This window comes from Carex rostrata, chromosome 7, assembly GCF_964058835.1.
Source record: "Carex rostrata chromosome 7, lpCarRost1.2, whole genome shotgun sequence".
In the NCBI taxonomy this organism is placed as follows: domain Eukaryota; kingdom Viridiplantae; phylum Streptophyta; class Magnoliopsida; order Poales; family Cyperaceae; genus Carex; species Carex rostrata.
The window spans coordinates 5,592,020-5,606,523 of record NC_135924.1 but is presented as its reverse complement, the minus strand read 5'-3'; the positions used below and the strand labels follow the sequence as shown (position 1 = coordinate 5,606,523).

The 14,504-nt window shown below is 37.5% G+C and overlaps 4 protein-coding genes across 6 annotated transcripts; all 4 read right to left on the bottom strand.

Annotated features, from left to right (window-relative positions):
• Positions 1 to 3,984: 3,984 nt before the first annotated feature.
• On the bottom strand, positions 3,985 to 4,927 carry LOC144556440 (uncharacterized). The gene is made up of 2 exons (XM_078304794.1): positions 4,350 to 4,927; positions 3,985 to 4,278 (listed from the first exon to the last, which is right to left on the bottom strand). Exons 1-2 carry the CDS (start codon positions 4,897 to 4,899, stop codon positions 4,094 to 4,096), a joined length of 735 nt encoding a protein of 244 aa, XP_078160920.1. The 5' UTR covers positions 4,900 to 4,927; the 3' UTR covers positions 3,985 to 4,093.
• Positions 4,928 to 4,946: 19 nt separating this feature from the next.
• On the bottom strand, positions 4,947 to 6,415 carry LOC144557096 (uncharacterized). The gene is made up of 3 exons (XM_078305634.1): positions 5,268 to 6,415; positions 4,991 to 5,166; positions 4,947 to 4,950 (listed from the first exon to the last, which is right to left on the bottom strand). Exons 1-3 carry the CDS (start codon positions 5,988 to 5,990, stop codon positions 4,947 to 4,949), a joined length of 903 nt encoding a protein of 300 aa, XP_078161760.1. The 5' UTR covers positions 5,991 to 6,415.
• Positions 6,416 to 6,485: 70 nt separating this feature from the next.
• LOC144557095 (uncharacterized) lies at positions 6,486 to 7,600 on the bottom strand. Its single transcript, XM_078305633.1, has 2 exons — positions 7,425 to 7,600; positions 6,486 to 7,247 (listed from the first exon to the last, which is right to left on the bottom strand). The coding sequence occupies exon 2, from the start codon at positions 7,230 to 7,232 to the stop codon at positions 6,486 to 6,488; it is 747 nt and encodes a 248-aa protein (XP_078161759.1). The 5' UTR covers positions 7,233 to 7,247; positions 7,425 to 7,600.
• Positions 7,601 to 8,557: 957 nt separating this feature from the next.
• On the bottom strand, positions 8,558 to 10,652 carry LOC144557580 (F-box/LRR-repeat protein At3g48880-like). 3 transcript variants are annotated; one of them, XM_078306173.1, is made up of 4 exons: positions 10,546 to 10,652; positions 10,337 to 10,429; positions 9,807 to 10,168; positions 8,558 to 9,363 (listed from the first exon to the last, which is right to left on the bottom strand). In XM_078306173.1, exons 3-4 carry the CDS (start codon positions 10,160 to 10,162, stop codon positions 8,763 to 8,765), a joined length of 957 nt encoding a protein of 318 aa, XP_078162299.1. In that variant the 5' UTR covers positions 10,163 to 10,168; positions 10,337 to 10,429; positions 10,546 to 10,652; the 3' UTR covers positions 8,558 to 8,762. The 3 variants fall into 3 exon arrangements, with proteins under 3 accessions (XP_078162299.1, XP_078162298.1, XP_078162300.1); XM_078306172.1 differs by having other exon boundaries at positions 10,362 to 10,429; XM_078306174.1 differs by lacking the exon at positions 10,337 to 10,429 and having other exon boundaries at positions 10,546 to 10,618.
• Between the last annotated feature and the right edge of the window lie 3,852 nt (positions 10,653 to 14,504).

Here is a 14,504-nt window from a genome sequence, read left to right as displayed (position 1 = left end):
CAGCTTAGAAAGTGTGAATATAAGATATTCTTCGATTTCTCAGATTCTGGGTCTGATCCCTAAAGTATCTCAAATTTTGCATTTGGATCGGACTGTTAGATCAGAATCCTTTCCAATCCGGTCCGTGCAAGATAATATTGGACAGTCCAGATCTAATGACAAAAATTGAGGTACTTTAGGAACCGAATTCCTTTTGAGGTGTAGCTGCGCAAGAGATTTTTCCGAGATTTAGGTAAAGATATTGACAGAGCACTGTTTAATTCATGCAGCTCAAGAGCCTGTTTTGACTCTATTGTTCGTGCGCTGCATTAAGTAATAATTACTCTGTTAATAATTTTATCCCGAGATTTTGCTTGAAGCCTGGCGTTGTATCGTATTGTTGTCGTCGCTCTCCTTTCTTCTGTTGATAACAGCAGCCTTGTCTCTAAATCCTGACCGTTGATTTCACTGAGCTGATTTGTTTGCTAACGGCTTAGATTAATCATTTCCCATTTTGTAGAAGAGAGATTTATGTTAACATTCAAATTATTTGACAACTGTGAATGTATTTTATTCTCTCACATTTGAAGAGGGTATATATTTACAGACCATGAATTCATTGTAAGTTGTTAACATATTAATCGGCCATTTTTATTAATACCCAAAAAAAAAAACATTTTTACAATAATAACCTGACAATTTTTTTTTTTTTAAATCTGACCAGACCGCCGGTAATTGGGGCGGTCCGATTCCATACCAGACCGCCAGGACCCTGGGCGGTCCAGTAGGGACCAGACCGCCGGTAATTGGGGCGGTCCACTATGCTGCCAGATACCCGACCCGTTAGCCCCCCCTCCCCTTCTTCCTTTCTCTGTTTACCGAACCAGAACGAAAAAAAAAAAGAAAAGCGCAGCGCCGCGCCCCCCACCCCGCCCAGCTCCGCCACGCCCGCCCAGCTCCGCCACGCCCGCCGCTCGGCTCCGCCAGGTGCACTCTCTCTCTCTGCTGCCCCTCTCTCTCTCTTCTGCCTCTCTCTCTCCCTCTCTCTCTCTTTCTGCCTCACTCTCCCTCTCTCTCTCTCTAACCAATTTTGAATATTTTTGCCCCTCTCTCTCTCGTAGGGGTGTCTTTGTGGTACATTGATCGTGATTTGGTGCTTTTGGGAAGGTTTGGAGGCGAAGCGAAGGATCTCGAAACCGACCGCAACCCGCTGACTCGTTGTGTGTTCAAGCTATCTCAGGTAATTATCTAAATCAAAACTCGTTATGAATTGGTTGTTCCGAATTGCTTGTGACCTTCCCGGGTTGTTGATTTTCCCGGAAGGCGACCCGATTAGGGTTTAGGGTTTGGGTTAATTGGTTAAATTTGTAAATGAATTGTGTTAATTGGTTGGTTTTGTAAATTAATCGGTTGAATCTGTAAATTAATTGGTTTAGTTCGTAAGATTGTTGTTGGTTGAATTTGTATGGAATTGGGGCCATGACTTTGTTGTTGGGCTATATTTGAATAAAATTAGTTGGATATCGGCTTTAGAATTGTAAAATTGTGGTCGAATTTGTCGAATTGGTTAAAATTTGGGTTATTAATAAAAATTTATGGTTAGGGTTTACGGATAAAAACTCAAATTGATAGTTTAGGGTTTTAAGAACAAAATTGATAATTTTTAAGAATTTGTAAGAATTGATTAGGAATTATAAGTCATAACTCTGTTAAATTGTATGTTTATGGAAGCTTCTCCTTTAATAACTATTTATGTATCTATTATTCTATTTATGCACTTGTAATTGGTTATACTTATAATTTTAAGCCTTATATATCTGATATGAGGACCCTACTATTTGTAGCTTGGATTGACCACTTAAATACAAATATTAATATATTATATCATTTAATATAATGGTTCCGAATATTCTTAGGAAAATCATAATTTTTTTTTATATTATGCAACATTGTTGTTTGAATTTAGAAATTTAAAAATTGTAAGTATGTTATTTAGTTAATTATTTTTTAAATATTTCTTTTAATTATTTGTAAAAATTGTAAATATTTCTTTTAATTAATTAGCGGAGAGAACATTGTAAAAATTGTAAAAATTGTAAAAATTGTAAAAATTGTAAAAATTGCTGGAGAGAACATCAATTGGCGGGAGGCGATCAAGACTACCAGGCGAAATCCGGATGAGCCACCAGTCCCTATCTACGCCTCCGAGATGCCGCCACCTCCTGCAGGTGATTACAATTTAATATTACAAGTAGGACACACATAATCATTTCATTTTCCTCGAATTCTCGGTTCTAATTAAGTTAACTTTCAATTATGCAGCTGATGACTCAGGTTGGGCATTCCACGAGTGGATTCTGAATACCCAAGGATGGGACGCTTACTACAATAAATATGGAGTTCCGGTGGAGATTGGCCCGGTATGTCAGCTTTCTACATTCTATAGCAGAGTTTTTTTTGTATATATTAGATCTGACCTTATTTAAATTTAGGATGGAGTACCTGCTCGGCAAGACCCCCTCGGTTTTAGCACGAACGACCTTCCCTGTGAGGATACAGATGACGAGGTGATTGCCTCTTCGAGACCGAGATACAGAGATACGATGCAGCACGACTATGAGTCTGGTGGGAGTGCATCTCAGACCACAGATGGATTTGTATCTGCATTATTTGGCGCACCGCCTCCTGCCACCTATGCACCTAGCTGGGCTGAGGATCCATGGGAGATGCGTACGCAGACCACCGATTCCAGATCAGTCATTCCATTTGATCCATGGGGAGCCGATACGGGTACGCCGTACATGTATACACAGGGCCCGGGGGAGGTTGACCTCACTGGTGATGAGAGTCAGGGTGGAGAGGAGGACTTAGGAGATATGAGTCCTCACTCCCAGCAGATACCGAGGCGTGTGCAGCCGGACAGGGAGCTCAAAGGCAAAGCAGCTGCTAGGTTCAGTCCCTCGGGGAAGAAGCATAAGAGATGATTGCAGTTTTTAATGATGTTTTTATTATGATTGCAGTTTTTTATGATGTATTTTGGACTGTAGTATTATTATGATTGCAGTTTTATTTTATGTTGATCCATGGTTTTTATGTTTTTTCTACTTTACATCGAAACGGTCTTATGAAACTACAACATATCTGTTTCGTCAAATTATAAGTAATCAAGTGTTAAAACTAAGCAATTTCATCGAAACGGTCTTATACCTGTAGCAATCGCCTCAAAATCGCCCAAAAATATGTGCATTATCAAATCAAATTACATCAAACTTATAAAGAGTTATGACACCACTTATAATTATAGTCTACCATAGTCTAACAAGTGAAGTTCACGAATACAAAATCAGCTGCTACGGACCAGACCGCTGGTATCCCTGGCGGTCCACTAGCTGTCCTACAAAATCAGCATTTTCTCTCTCCAACACACACTACAAAGAAGGAGAAAGAGAGCGCAGACGATTGTTTCGGCGATTTCAGACGATTTTCTCCACTACTAAATCCGCAGGTATTTTTTTTTATTTTATAATTAGTCTATGTTTACTGTACAATTAGTCTACGTTTGTGGTTCTGTTCAACAGGATGGACAATAGCGAAAGATGTACTCATGCTACCAAATGTCACTGTGATGCAATACTTCTTTTGAAAAGAGTTGGTGTCAAATGTCCCATTGAAAATCCACCCCTTTCAGACGATGACTTTGTGGAAAATCCATATGGATATGGTATGAAAAAAAATTCGGCGAGCACATCGTCGGGTGTCACCAATCAGAAGCCGGCGGCTAAGAATACGGCTGTTAAGAATTCGGCTGCTACGAAGTCAGTTAGTAAGAAGCCGACTGCTAAGAAATAGGATTTTAAATTCGTCAATTTGGTTTTTTCGTTGTGAGATGTTTCTTGATGTATTTTATCATCTTGTCAGACAATTTATCAGTTATCTCTGAATTAATTATTGAATATGCTAGATAATATAACTGTAGTTCGGAAGTAGTCTAACATAGTCTAACAAGTAAAGTCCACGAATACAATTAAAGTTCAATGATACAACTGAAGTTCACCAATATTCATAAGTTAGTTCAAACCAAACAAAATAAGTTCTCCCAAGCAAAATAATAAGTTCATCTTTCACGACGTCGGAATAGACCCAATAGACGGGAAGATTTTCTGGTGCCAGCTGCAGGTGCAGCAGTACTTGTAGACCCTTGGCTACTAGATGATTGGGTCGCAGGAGGTGGTTGTCTTCTACCAGTTGCTTCAGCAACAACTCTCGCATTTTCTCTTTCATTGTGTTCGTTTATGGCATCTGAACATAACAACAGAGTTCAGTTATCAATATAATAAAAACATAAATTAATTCTGAAAAATGCTACCTACCTGCCCTGCGCCTGTCAGAAACGGAACGGCGAGCCTGATTTCCCGATGGCCTCCTACCACCCATCTCGTCCATGGTCATTATAGCACGTTTGTGTCTCCTCCTCCCCTTCCTTATCCATCCTTCTGAAGGGAGTATTCTATCACCGACATACGCAGGCCACTCATGCTGGTTGGGATAAGAATGGAAAGATCCACCCCAAGTAGAAGCAAGGTAATCGGTACGATACATGTCGGCGACATAGTGATCCTCGCAGAAGTTTCTCACTCGGCATACCGCCATCACGTGACTACAAGGTATTCCAGCTAGTTGGGGTCCTTGGCATGTACAGGTCACCTCTCTTGCCTCTCCGAATTGCACTACGTACTTGAAAGCCCTCTTCACAAACTCCATAGTGCCATCTGGTCTACGGCTGGAAGGAACGTACTCATTTGGATTGTGCACTTCGAATTCTGTACCGTCATTACCCATCGGGATCACGGTCATAGTTGCACCTTTATTCCTGTGTTTTTTTAGTTTCTCCTCCACCCTTGTTGAAAATGACTGGTTCATCCTTATTAATTCTGCGGCCTTAGCACGCCGTTCCTGAAACCATGTATTTAACTTGTAGAAAGTGTCTTCTACAACTGCAGCCACCGGCAACGTCCGGCTCTCCTTGAAGACTGCATTCAGCGATTCAGAGCCGTTGGTGGTCATAATTCCCCAACGGTAACCTCCATCACGTGCTTGAAATATTTTCTCGTATGCTGGTGGCTCTTGGACATCTCTGGGGTTATTTTTGCCCACCTTCATTAAGTACAGATTTGCTTTCGGCATATACTACATATAAATAAGGAAATAAAATAATATAAGTAAACAATTAAAATAAAAATATGTTAACAAAGTACAATAAGACATGTAAACAATCAACAAACACATACCTTTGCAAATTCTCTACTCATCTCTTCCACCCTTCTTGGCTTCTTCTTTTTGCAATTACGTCTGAATGTTTCTAGGACCCAGCTATTGTTTCCGGTTGCCTTGCTAAGGTTCTCCGCAACGTGTTGCATACACAACCTGTGCACACACTCGCCAGTATGTGTTGACCAACCGTATTCTTCATGATCAAAAACATATTTTATTCCTTTGTGCTGGTCTGATATTACAGAGAAAAACTTTGTTGGCCCAACCACCCGTCTTCTTAAAAATTGCATAAAGAATCCCCAGTTCTCACCATCCTCTTTCCGAACAATTGCAAACGCCAAAGGCAACAGCTGGTTCTCAGCATCATATGCACATGCTATCAGTAGCCTCCCCTCGTAACGGCCAGACATGAAGCATGCATCAATGCTGATAACGGGTCTGATGAATGGCACAGCTTGGATACAAGGACCAAAAGCCCATGCAATGCCCTTGAATTGTTGAACTCCCTCTATTAGTACTCCATTCTTATCATAAATGGGGCCATGCCACCGCTGAAATACAGTGCCGGGATTTGTACTTGCCATAGCCTGGAGCAATGGTGTCAGATAGTTGTATGAATCCTTCCAACTACCGAATATTCTGCAAATCGCAAGTTCACGACCTCTCCACAACCTGTTATATTTTGGGATTACATGTATGTATTTGTGTCTGACGGCCATAGCCACCGCCTTGATGCTCATCGATGGGTCCAACTTAATGTCTGCCTCAATTGCATCGGCAATTAGTGATGCTGTCAGGTTTGAATGGTCTGTCCTTGTGGACGCAGACTTGCATGTATGAGGTGGTTCACACTTTTTAATTATCCATGCTTCCCCCGAACCCGCAGGGGTTGCATAAAGGCGAAACTCACAACGAGGGGCATTTTTGCATATCACAACCAATCTTTTTGATTCTCTTTTTTCTAATATACATTCCCAGTTGCCGTGAACGTGAGTCTCATAGATTTTCTTTACAAGTTCATCTATGTTGGTATAGACTTGCCCTGGGGCAAGTTCACGATTGTATACAACACGAGGACCAAAGAAACTAATGTCAGCCTCTTCAAAAGCTGTGGTATCGTTGAATGTGGCGACAGGATGCCTATTCCCTCGACCCCTGATTGGGAATTTTTCTTCCCTGGACAAACCTGGTACATTTGCATCACCATCTGATAAGTCATCAGATTCCCAAATTCCTTAGTATTCATCTCCGGTTTCCATTTCTCTTTCCGGTATGGCATCAATAGCATCAACATCAATATTAGTATCATTTGGATTAACGGATAACTGTATCGGTAATGACTCTGGTATAGCTGGAAATGTAGGGATTATGGGTGTCTGTCTGGGCGGTGGTGGTGGTGGTGGTACAACTTCAGTAAACTCACGGGAGTTATGGTACCCCGGGTTGTCATAACAGGGACTGTGGTACCCCTGGTTGTCATGAGGGGAGTGGTGGTACCCCTGACTGTCATGAGGGGAGTGGTGGTACCCCTGGCTGTCATGAGGGGAGTGGTGGTACCCCTGGCTGTCATAAGCCGAATTGTCATAACCTGAAGGTCCAGCAGGGGGAGCCCTAGAAGGTCCAGCCCCAGCCGCACTAAAAGGTCTAGCCCCGGCCTGGGGAACCCTCCTGGAATATAAGTCTATCATAGCGACCCCCCTAGACTCAAATTGTTGGTACACAGCCTTCCACAACTCCTCATCTGTTATAGGAAAACTCACAAAGTAAGGTCTACCCGCCCCAGCCCGTTGTGTGTCAATTCGGGTAGCCAATTCTAATTCATACCGGTCGGGGTTCACACCAGTCTTTTCATATACTAGTTGCTTAAGTTCAATAAATGTGGTTCTTTCATTAACCTGCAAGCCGAATGAGGCATCTTTCGAGTAATACACGCCATCTGCACCCTTAATTAGCCTACCGCCCACGTACAGTGCAACCAGCATTTTGTCCTTAACAAACTACATTTAAAAAAAAACATTCATAAGAATTACAGTATAATAGATTCATTATTTTTTGGAATTTAAAAGTTAATTATAATATTACTTAAAGCCTAATTTATAGTTTTTACAGACTGCGGGTATAATAATTATTAATTAAAAATTAAACATAAAATAATTAAATAAAAAATAATATACCTGTAGCAATCGCCTCTAAATCGCTTAAAATCGCTTCAAAATCGCTCTCTCTTTCTTCTCTGTGGTTTAATAAATGATACTGTGCTAGAGAGACAGCAGACAGAGCTGCTATATGGCAGCATAGTGGACCGCCCCAATTACCGGCGGTCTGGTCCCTACTGGACCGCCCAGGGTCCTGGCGGTCTGGTATGGAATCGGACCGCCCCAATTACCGGCGGTCTGGTCAGATTTAAAAAAAAAAAAATTGTCAGGTTATTATTGTAAAAATGTTTTTTTTTTTGGGTATTAATAAAAATGGCCGCATATTAATTATTATAATTAAATTGTTTGGAAGGTAATTAAATTTATTAACAATTTTATAGAAAGCCGATCCAAGTGTTAAAAGGTACAAACATGCGTTGTGATTGGGAGTGCTCTGTGGCGGTCCTCATTTATTTTCAAAATTTTCGTACTTAAGACATGATTTTGTTGTATAATTTAGACTAAAATGTTATGAAAACTATAAAATTGATATTCATATTTTTTGTGAATATTTTATGTGATTGAACACCATACTTTTTGTTAAAATTTTGAATGGTTCAAATCTTTAAATCTATTGATTTTCTAGTTTCTACCCATCTAAACAAATAGTAAAAAAAAAAAAAATCTGAAAATATATAAAACTTGGTCTCCATGATGATATTTGATAGCTAAAAAGTCATGAACGCATGTAATTAAAAAATAAATATAAAGTCATCAAATATTTAAAACTGAAATATTATTTTATTATATTCAAAAAATCATGATAAGCAGAAGAAGAAAAGAAGAAGAAGAAGAAAATTCAAACAATATTTACAGTTATTCCATCGTGATTGGTAATTCAGAAGAAGAATTAACATACAAGATAATTTTGATTTGACTAGAATAGATTTTGCACTAGCAGTCAATGTTGAAAAAAGGAAGATGAGTTGCATTTGTTCAAACTTCAAATCTGAAAGATTATGCTAATACAATTGTGCAGATCTAGAAGATTTTGCACTAGCTTTGAGTTAAAATGACTTGTAGATTTCATATAAGCCATTTGAATTCACATAAACAAAAAGACATCAACATGATCAGCAAAAACGCACGATGAAAACAATAAAGAAAAAAGTAAAAACACATTATTCTTTTGTTTAAATACACATGATTTTAATCATGTCTAAATCAAACCAATAATAAGCATATAACCTACCATTACTATATACACTAACAACTCTACAGTACCAATAACAAAGAACCGATGTCTCAGAGGTCGAAAAAAAAAAATAGTCATAATGCAACACTCACACTGACAAGAAAAAAAAACCCTAATAATACTTAACAAGAAGTAAGCTTCTCACACTCAGCATCAAATAGTTTACCAGAATCCTCACCCAGGTCAAGGGAGGCGACCTCATCGTACCGCCAGAACTCCTCCTCATACCGGTACCACCGCATGAGTCCCTCATCACTGACCATCCTCTGACATGTTAGACACCCATTGTTCTGACATATTAGGACCTTCATCCGGGATCCTGCCTCCAAAATACTTGCATCGATCTCACGTACCACCTGCTTCCTTCCGACCATTTCAAGTATCAGGCAGTGAGAGATGTTAAGCACTTCAAGTGTTTCGGCAAAGTTGAGCAGCATCAGGAGTGCATCTCGTTTGAGGCACGAGCAACGGAGACTGAGGATCTTGAGTTTGGGTAGGTACGAGATTATGGAGGAGGCAAAGAGGCGGTCAAAGGTGCCCATGATTTTAAGCTCGGATAATTTTTTGCAGTGATGGCCGATTTCTTGGATTATGTAAGGCGGGTGCCCAATGGTTGGCATGGTAAGTGACTCAAGGTGCGGCCAATGCCGGATTGCCTGGCATATGCCGTTCTTTGATATGCAGTCCCATGCCGGCATCACAAGCCGTTTTAGATATGGTGACCTGATTAGGATTTAAAAGTTGACTGACGGTTAGATGACTCACTGGTACAGGACTGGTCGAGTCCAACACAAGATCACACCAGACAGTATCAGATCTATTAGAATTGCTTGGTTGTTAACAGGCAATGTAAATTCTTGCCACTTAGCAAGATTTTTGTGCGCATCTTAATGAATTATTTTTCTGAAAAACCTTCATTTTTTTACCTCTTGACTTGATAAAAGGTTTGAACGGTTAGCATTCGTCGTTCGAAACTGACCTGATGGGTTTTGGACCAGAAACGTAATAGCTAGACTCAATCAAATATGTAATTTTTGGCACCTCTAGATCAATGCAATGACCACAATCGTATCATTAGGTACCAGTTTCTAGGGCACCAGTAAAGTACTGTTTTTTTTTACTTATTTTTTCTGTCATGGTTTTGCTTAAAATGTATCACAAGTTACCTCTCAGTAATGTAGCTGAGATGCTCATCCTTCATGTACAAATAATAATGGAAAATCATAGAGGACACATTTCCACGTGAAAGTGCCATGGCGAGCTTTAAGATCCGGAAAAGACGTTTGTCAGACCGATCGTCAACCCAAATATAGGGGGAAACCCTAATTTGTATGAAATTAGACTTGAGTCGACTAAGATCAATGGTTTTCCATATGAGAGGGTCAGAACACGTGGACCGCCACAGCCGGCACACCTGCGAAACAGGCCCCATCTCCACCATGTTCAGTAGCTTGAAAATTTTTACCAGTACATCTATGTCCATATCATCCCATTTTTTACAAACTGTTTTAGCATCTCCCATCCTAGCCTGATCAAAACCAAAATAAAAATAATTGAGAATTTGGTACTTGCAAGGTTTTGATTCTTTTTGAGTAAATACAAATTGATAGAAAAAATCTGGTACATAAATTCATAACCTCTCTACTTATCTAAATTTAGTTCAAATTGCTCAACCAAATAAGAATTAGCGGCTAACCTGAAACCAAAGAAAAGAAAGAAACCCTAATCAGCAGAAATCTTCAATTGGGAAGCTTCAAAATACATCAATCGGAGACCAATAGGCGGATCTCTGCAACAATTGGAGATGGAAAGAAATTGACAAAGAGATCAATCAACAGGTAAAAGAGATGGTGACCCAGGATTTAGCAAGATCGTGCGCGAAGGAGAGGAAGAGAAAGACGATACCTTGCTGCGGCATTCGTGCTGCTCCTCAATTGATTCGCCTGAGCACGCGAAATTGAAACGATAAGAAGGAGACGAAGAGGTGGGTCAAAACTTTAGAAATAATTCACTGTTGAATTGGAGAAACAGAGAAGGAGAGGTGGGGTTAATTTGACAGAGCAGTTTTGGCTTTATGCCGCGTGGACTACTGGACTTTAGAAGTCAAGAATAGTTCTCCATATATTCGTGCGCTGCATGAGATCAAAATTACTGTTAAAATATTTACCCGAGAGATGAGTAAATAATTAACAGAGGAGGTTTTGCTCTCTGCAGCACACGAATTATATAAGTCCAAAGTAATTTTGTCTATGATTGGTGCGCTGTATCAAGTGAAAATCACTGTGTTGATATATTTACCCGAGAGGTGGGTGAAAACTTTATTTGGAGGACCCACACGGGATTAAATTACACCGCATCTTGCACTATAATATAAAGGGAAATTTTTATATACAACCTTTGAAAATTCTGAAATGGCGGTTACTACTTGTAAAATTTATAATATCATATTTATCCTTCTAAATTTTAAAAAACTTACAAATAATCCAAATTATTGTAAATTTCTATTGAAAGTTATTTAACCATTATAAAAGTAAAAATATATAGCATGTGTAAGAAAATATTCTGACTTCTAATAGATCAGTTTGTAAAAACAAATAATTTATTATCTTAATTGTGATTCCTACATAAAACCATATTTAAATGTCACTGTGTATGTGTCACACATATTGAAACGAATCATTTGCATTCACAAACCGGCCAATTAGAAAATTTGAACATTTCTCTAACAAATGATGCATATTCTTTTTTTAATAAAGTAAAATGGAGCTTTATAGTTTTAAAATGAGTTTTGATGTATATCCTTCAAAAACTTTAAATTACGTGTTTCTCATTCTAAATTTAAAATATCATATTTACTCTTTAATACAAAAGACAATAAATTTGGTAAATTTGTAAAAATAAAATGAAATTTTAAAGAGTAAATCTGATTTTTTTTTTTTTTTTTTTAGAACGAGTAATTATAACGTAGGCTAAGAATTTGTAAAGTTTTTTAAATGAAGAGTAAAAAGATTAAATATTAAAGCATTAAAGTAAATACTAAAACTTTTGAATTGAGCAATAAAGCATACAAACTAATACTAAAGTATGACATTTATTATTTGTGTTGAGGGTTTTATTATTCACTTTGTTATGTTATTTACAATGATTGCTTTATTTTTATTTATTTTTTTAGTAACAATGACCGCATTATTATGCGGTCAAATTAAGTAAGGCTATAATTACGAATAAAAAAAAATGTTACGAATAAAGCGAATATTACAAATTGAGACTTAGATCATTTTCATCTTATTTGTAAAAAAAAAAAAAAGAATAATTATTTCAATCCCCACACTCCAGTACCCGCATTATACCCCCATCTCTTAAACAGATTTTAACTTCCCATAAACTAATTTAACTAACTAATTTAATTAAATTTATTCAAAACGCTAGTATAAATACTTGGAAGATAATAAATTAATGCTTGCAAATTAAGATATTAATACTTGCATGTATAACTATATGGAGAGACCACTCAAACTACATGGGGAGAAGAATCATACACGTTTTTAGAGGTGGGTTTTTTTTTCAATATCTTCCACATTTCTCACGTTCTATGAGAAATTTTGCGAATCTAAAACCACGAATGTATTCTACGCAATTTTATCTTTCAAATGAGATCCATGATGACGTACTTTCGGATTCATTGTCACACAAGTATTTATACCTCGTTGTGCAAGTATTTATACCGCATCGTACAAGTATTTATACCGCATCATACAAGTATTTATACCTATACTTGTAAGTATTTATCCCCAATCGTGGACCCCGCATCTCCGCATCACATTTTCCTAATCGTCCCTGCGTCAACCTTTCTCTAACAAAAATAGTTGACCACATAGGTATAAATACTTCAGTGCATAGATATAAATACTTGTAATACTTGATATTAATACTTTTAAATGTCAGCAGTGTCATATGTGAAAAATACTATGTATAAATACTTAAATGACGAGGTATAAATACTTGTGTGATGACGAGCTCGAAAGTATGTCATCATGGATCTCATTTGAAAGATAAAATTGTGTAGAAGACGTTCGTGATTTTAGATTCACAAAATTTCTTATAGATCATGAGAAATGTGAACGAGATTGAACAAATAAAATTGGGGGGATAATGGAGGATGAGAGTGCAGGTACTCATATCATCTCCCAAAAAAAAATATAACTGCTGATGTGATAATTTTAATTTTAATTTTGAGAATATGAAGCAATTGTGAAGTCAACAATGATAGTTATTTTAGCAATTTCAAATTATTTTTTATTAACATAAGCGAAATTGAAATTATAGGAAAGAAACATCTGGTATTACGTAAAATAATTATCAAATTGTTGATGTAACAAATATTTTTTTTATAATTTCATTGATAAAGATATTCTTAGATTCCTTTGAAGTATATATTTTTTTTGGGATCATTTTCCTCTCTTTCACTTTTTAAAATCTGAAAAATATTAGTAGAATCGGTCTTTTTGAAGTCTATTTTAATCATATACACTTAATTAGCTTATATATCAAGATTTGTGCATATTTGATCTGTATAATTTTAAAATTGACTGTGTGAATCTTAATTTGAATCGGATAACTTTGATATAATATTAGACCGAATTTGATTTGATACCTATTATCAAACCGTCTCCGATTGAGCATTAATCGGCAATGTAAAATAGCAGGCCGAGCACCGCTGGCCCAAATTAAATTCCCAACGTTTGCTTTGGTTTTAACTGGGTTGTTTGGGCCTAGAAAAAAAATTAAAGAGCTATATCAAATAAAAAATCCTTCTTGTTGTTCCCTTAATTAGTGGATTTAATTTGTAAAGGAAAAGTCAAGACCGCTTCCACGGACCAGGTCCAAGTAACTGTCTCGTGCAGTCGCTCTTGTGAATATTTTTCAACCACGCATTAATTCTTTGTGTTCTTTTTCAAATATCTGAACCTTTTTTTGGACCATGTTTAGTAAAATATAGTAAAAATTGATGGGTCTCGATGTAGGGTCCATTCAGTCCAATAATGCACACAAAAAAACATTCAAATGTGTGCTTTATTCGATGCTCGGATGCTATAACAAATTTTGTTCGACGCCGTTCGACAAATGTGCCAGCATGGCAGCATCAGGTTCATATCTCATCGCCGCGTCACCACGGCCGCTCTTTGGTCTCTGTGAAGTTACAGGATTCCAATCACAGCATCTGGTTCTTCCAATTAAGTTGAATATGCGCCATGACTATCGATCTATACTTGTCCTGTCCATATTCTTAAATTCTTGTCAATTGGATGTGCTTTGACGCCTTCTATGAAAGGTAAGGGAATGAAATCTGCTCCTTTCGATAAAAGGAGGACCCTTCTATTCTTTAATTCAAACCATTTAAAATCGATCAAACGGCTTCAATTACATCTGATTTATTTGTGCTTTGAGATTCATGTTATGTTAAAAAGAAATTGAAGCCGTTTGATCGATGTTGAACAGTTCGGATTGGAGATTATGAGGGTCCTCCTTTTCTCAAGAAAAGGAGCATATTGGCTTCCGACCTAGTATAATGAGATTTTGATTGTTTATTTTGATCCGATACGAATTTTCAATATCTCCGTGTATTTAAGACAGATTTTTTTTTTTTTTTTTAAAATTCGGCTGGAATTGACTCAGGCTTGACAAGAATGTTACAACATGATGTTTGATAGCCTGGGTTGTGCTCCAAAAGAGGGTAGAACCGTAGAAGAGAGAAGGGTTGACAATGTCTGTGTTGACTTCCTTTAGAATAGTAAATTTTGAAGGATAAAAGAGTGGGGAGAAATGAAGAGAAAGTGTAGAGAATGTTAACTCTTTACACTGTT

Bases quoted from the DNA above. Each gene is read 5' to 3' on its own strand.
- LOC144556440 (XM_078304794.1), bottom strand. From the start codon at position 4,899: ATGAACCAGTCATTTTCAACAAGGGTGGAGGAGAAACTAAAAAAACAC. The intron at 4,279-4,349 runs GTAGGTAGCATT...TGTTATGTTCAG, and splicing joins TTCTGACAGGCGCAGGGCAG to ATGCCATAAACGAACACAAT.
- LOC144557096 (XM_078305634.1), bottom strand. From the start codon at position 5,990: ATGAGCATCAAGGCGGTGGCTATGGCCGTCAGACACAAATACATACAT. The intron at 5,167-5,267 runs GTATGTGTTTGT...ATTTATATGTAG, and splicing joins TGAGTAGAGAATTTGCAAAG to TATATGCCGAAAGCAAATCT.
- LOC144557095 (XM_078305633.1), bottom strand. From the start codon at position 7,232: ATGCTGGTTGCACTGTACGTGGGCGGTAGGCTAATTAAGGGTGCAGAT.
- LOC144557580 (XM_078306173.1), bottom strand. From the start codon at position 10,162: ATGGGAGATGCTAAAACAGTTTGTAAAAAATGGGATGATATGGACATA. The intron at 9,364-9,806 runs GTAACTTGTGAT...AATCCTAATCAG, and splicing joins CTCAGCTACATTACTGAGAG to GTCACCATATCTAAAACGGC.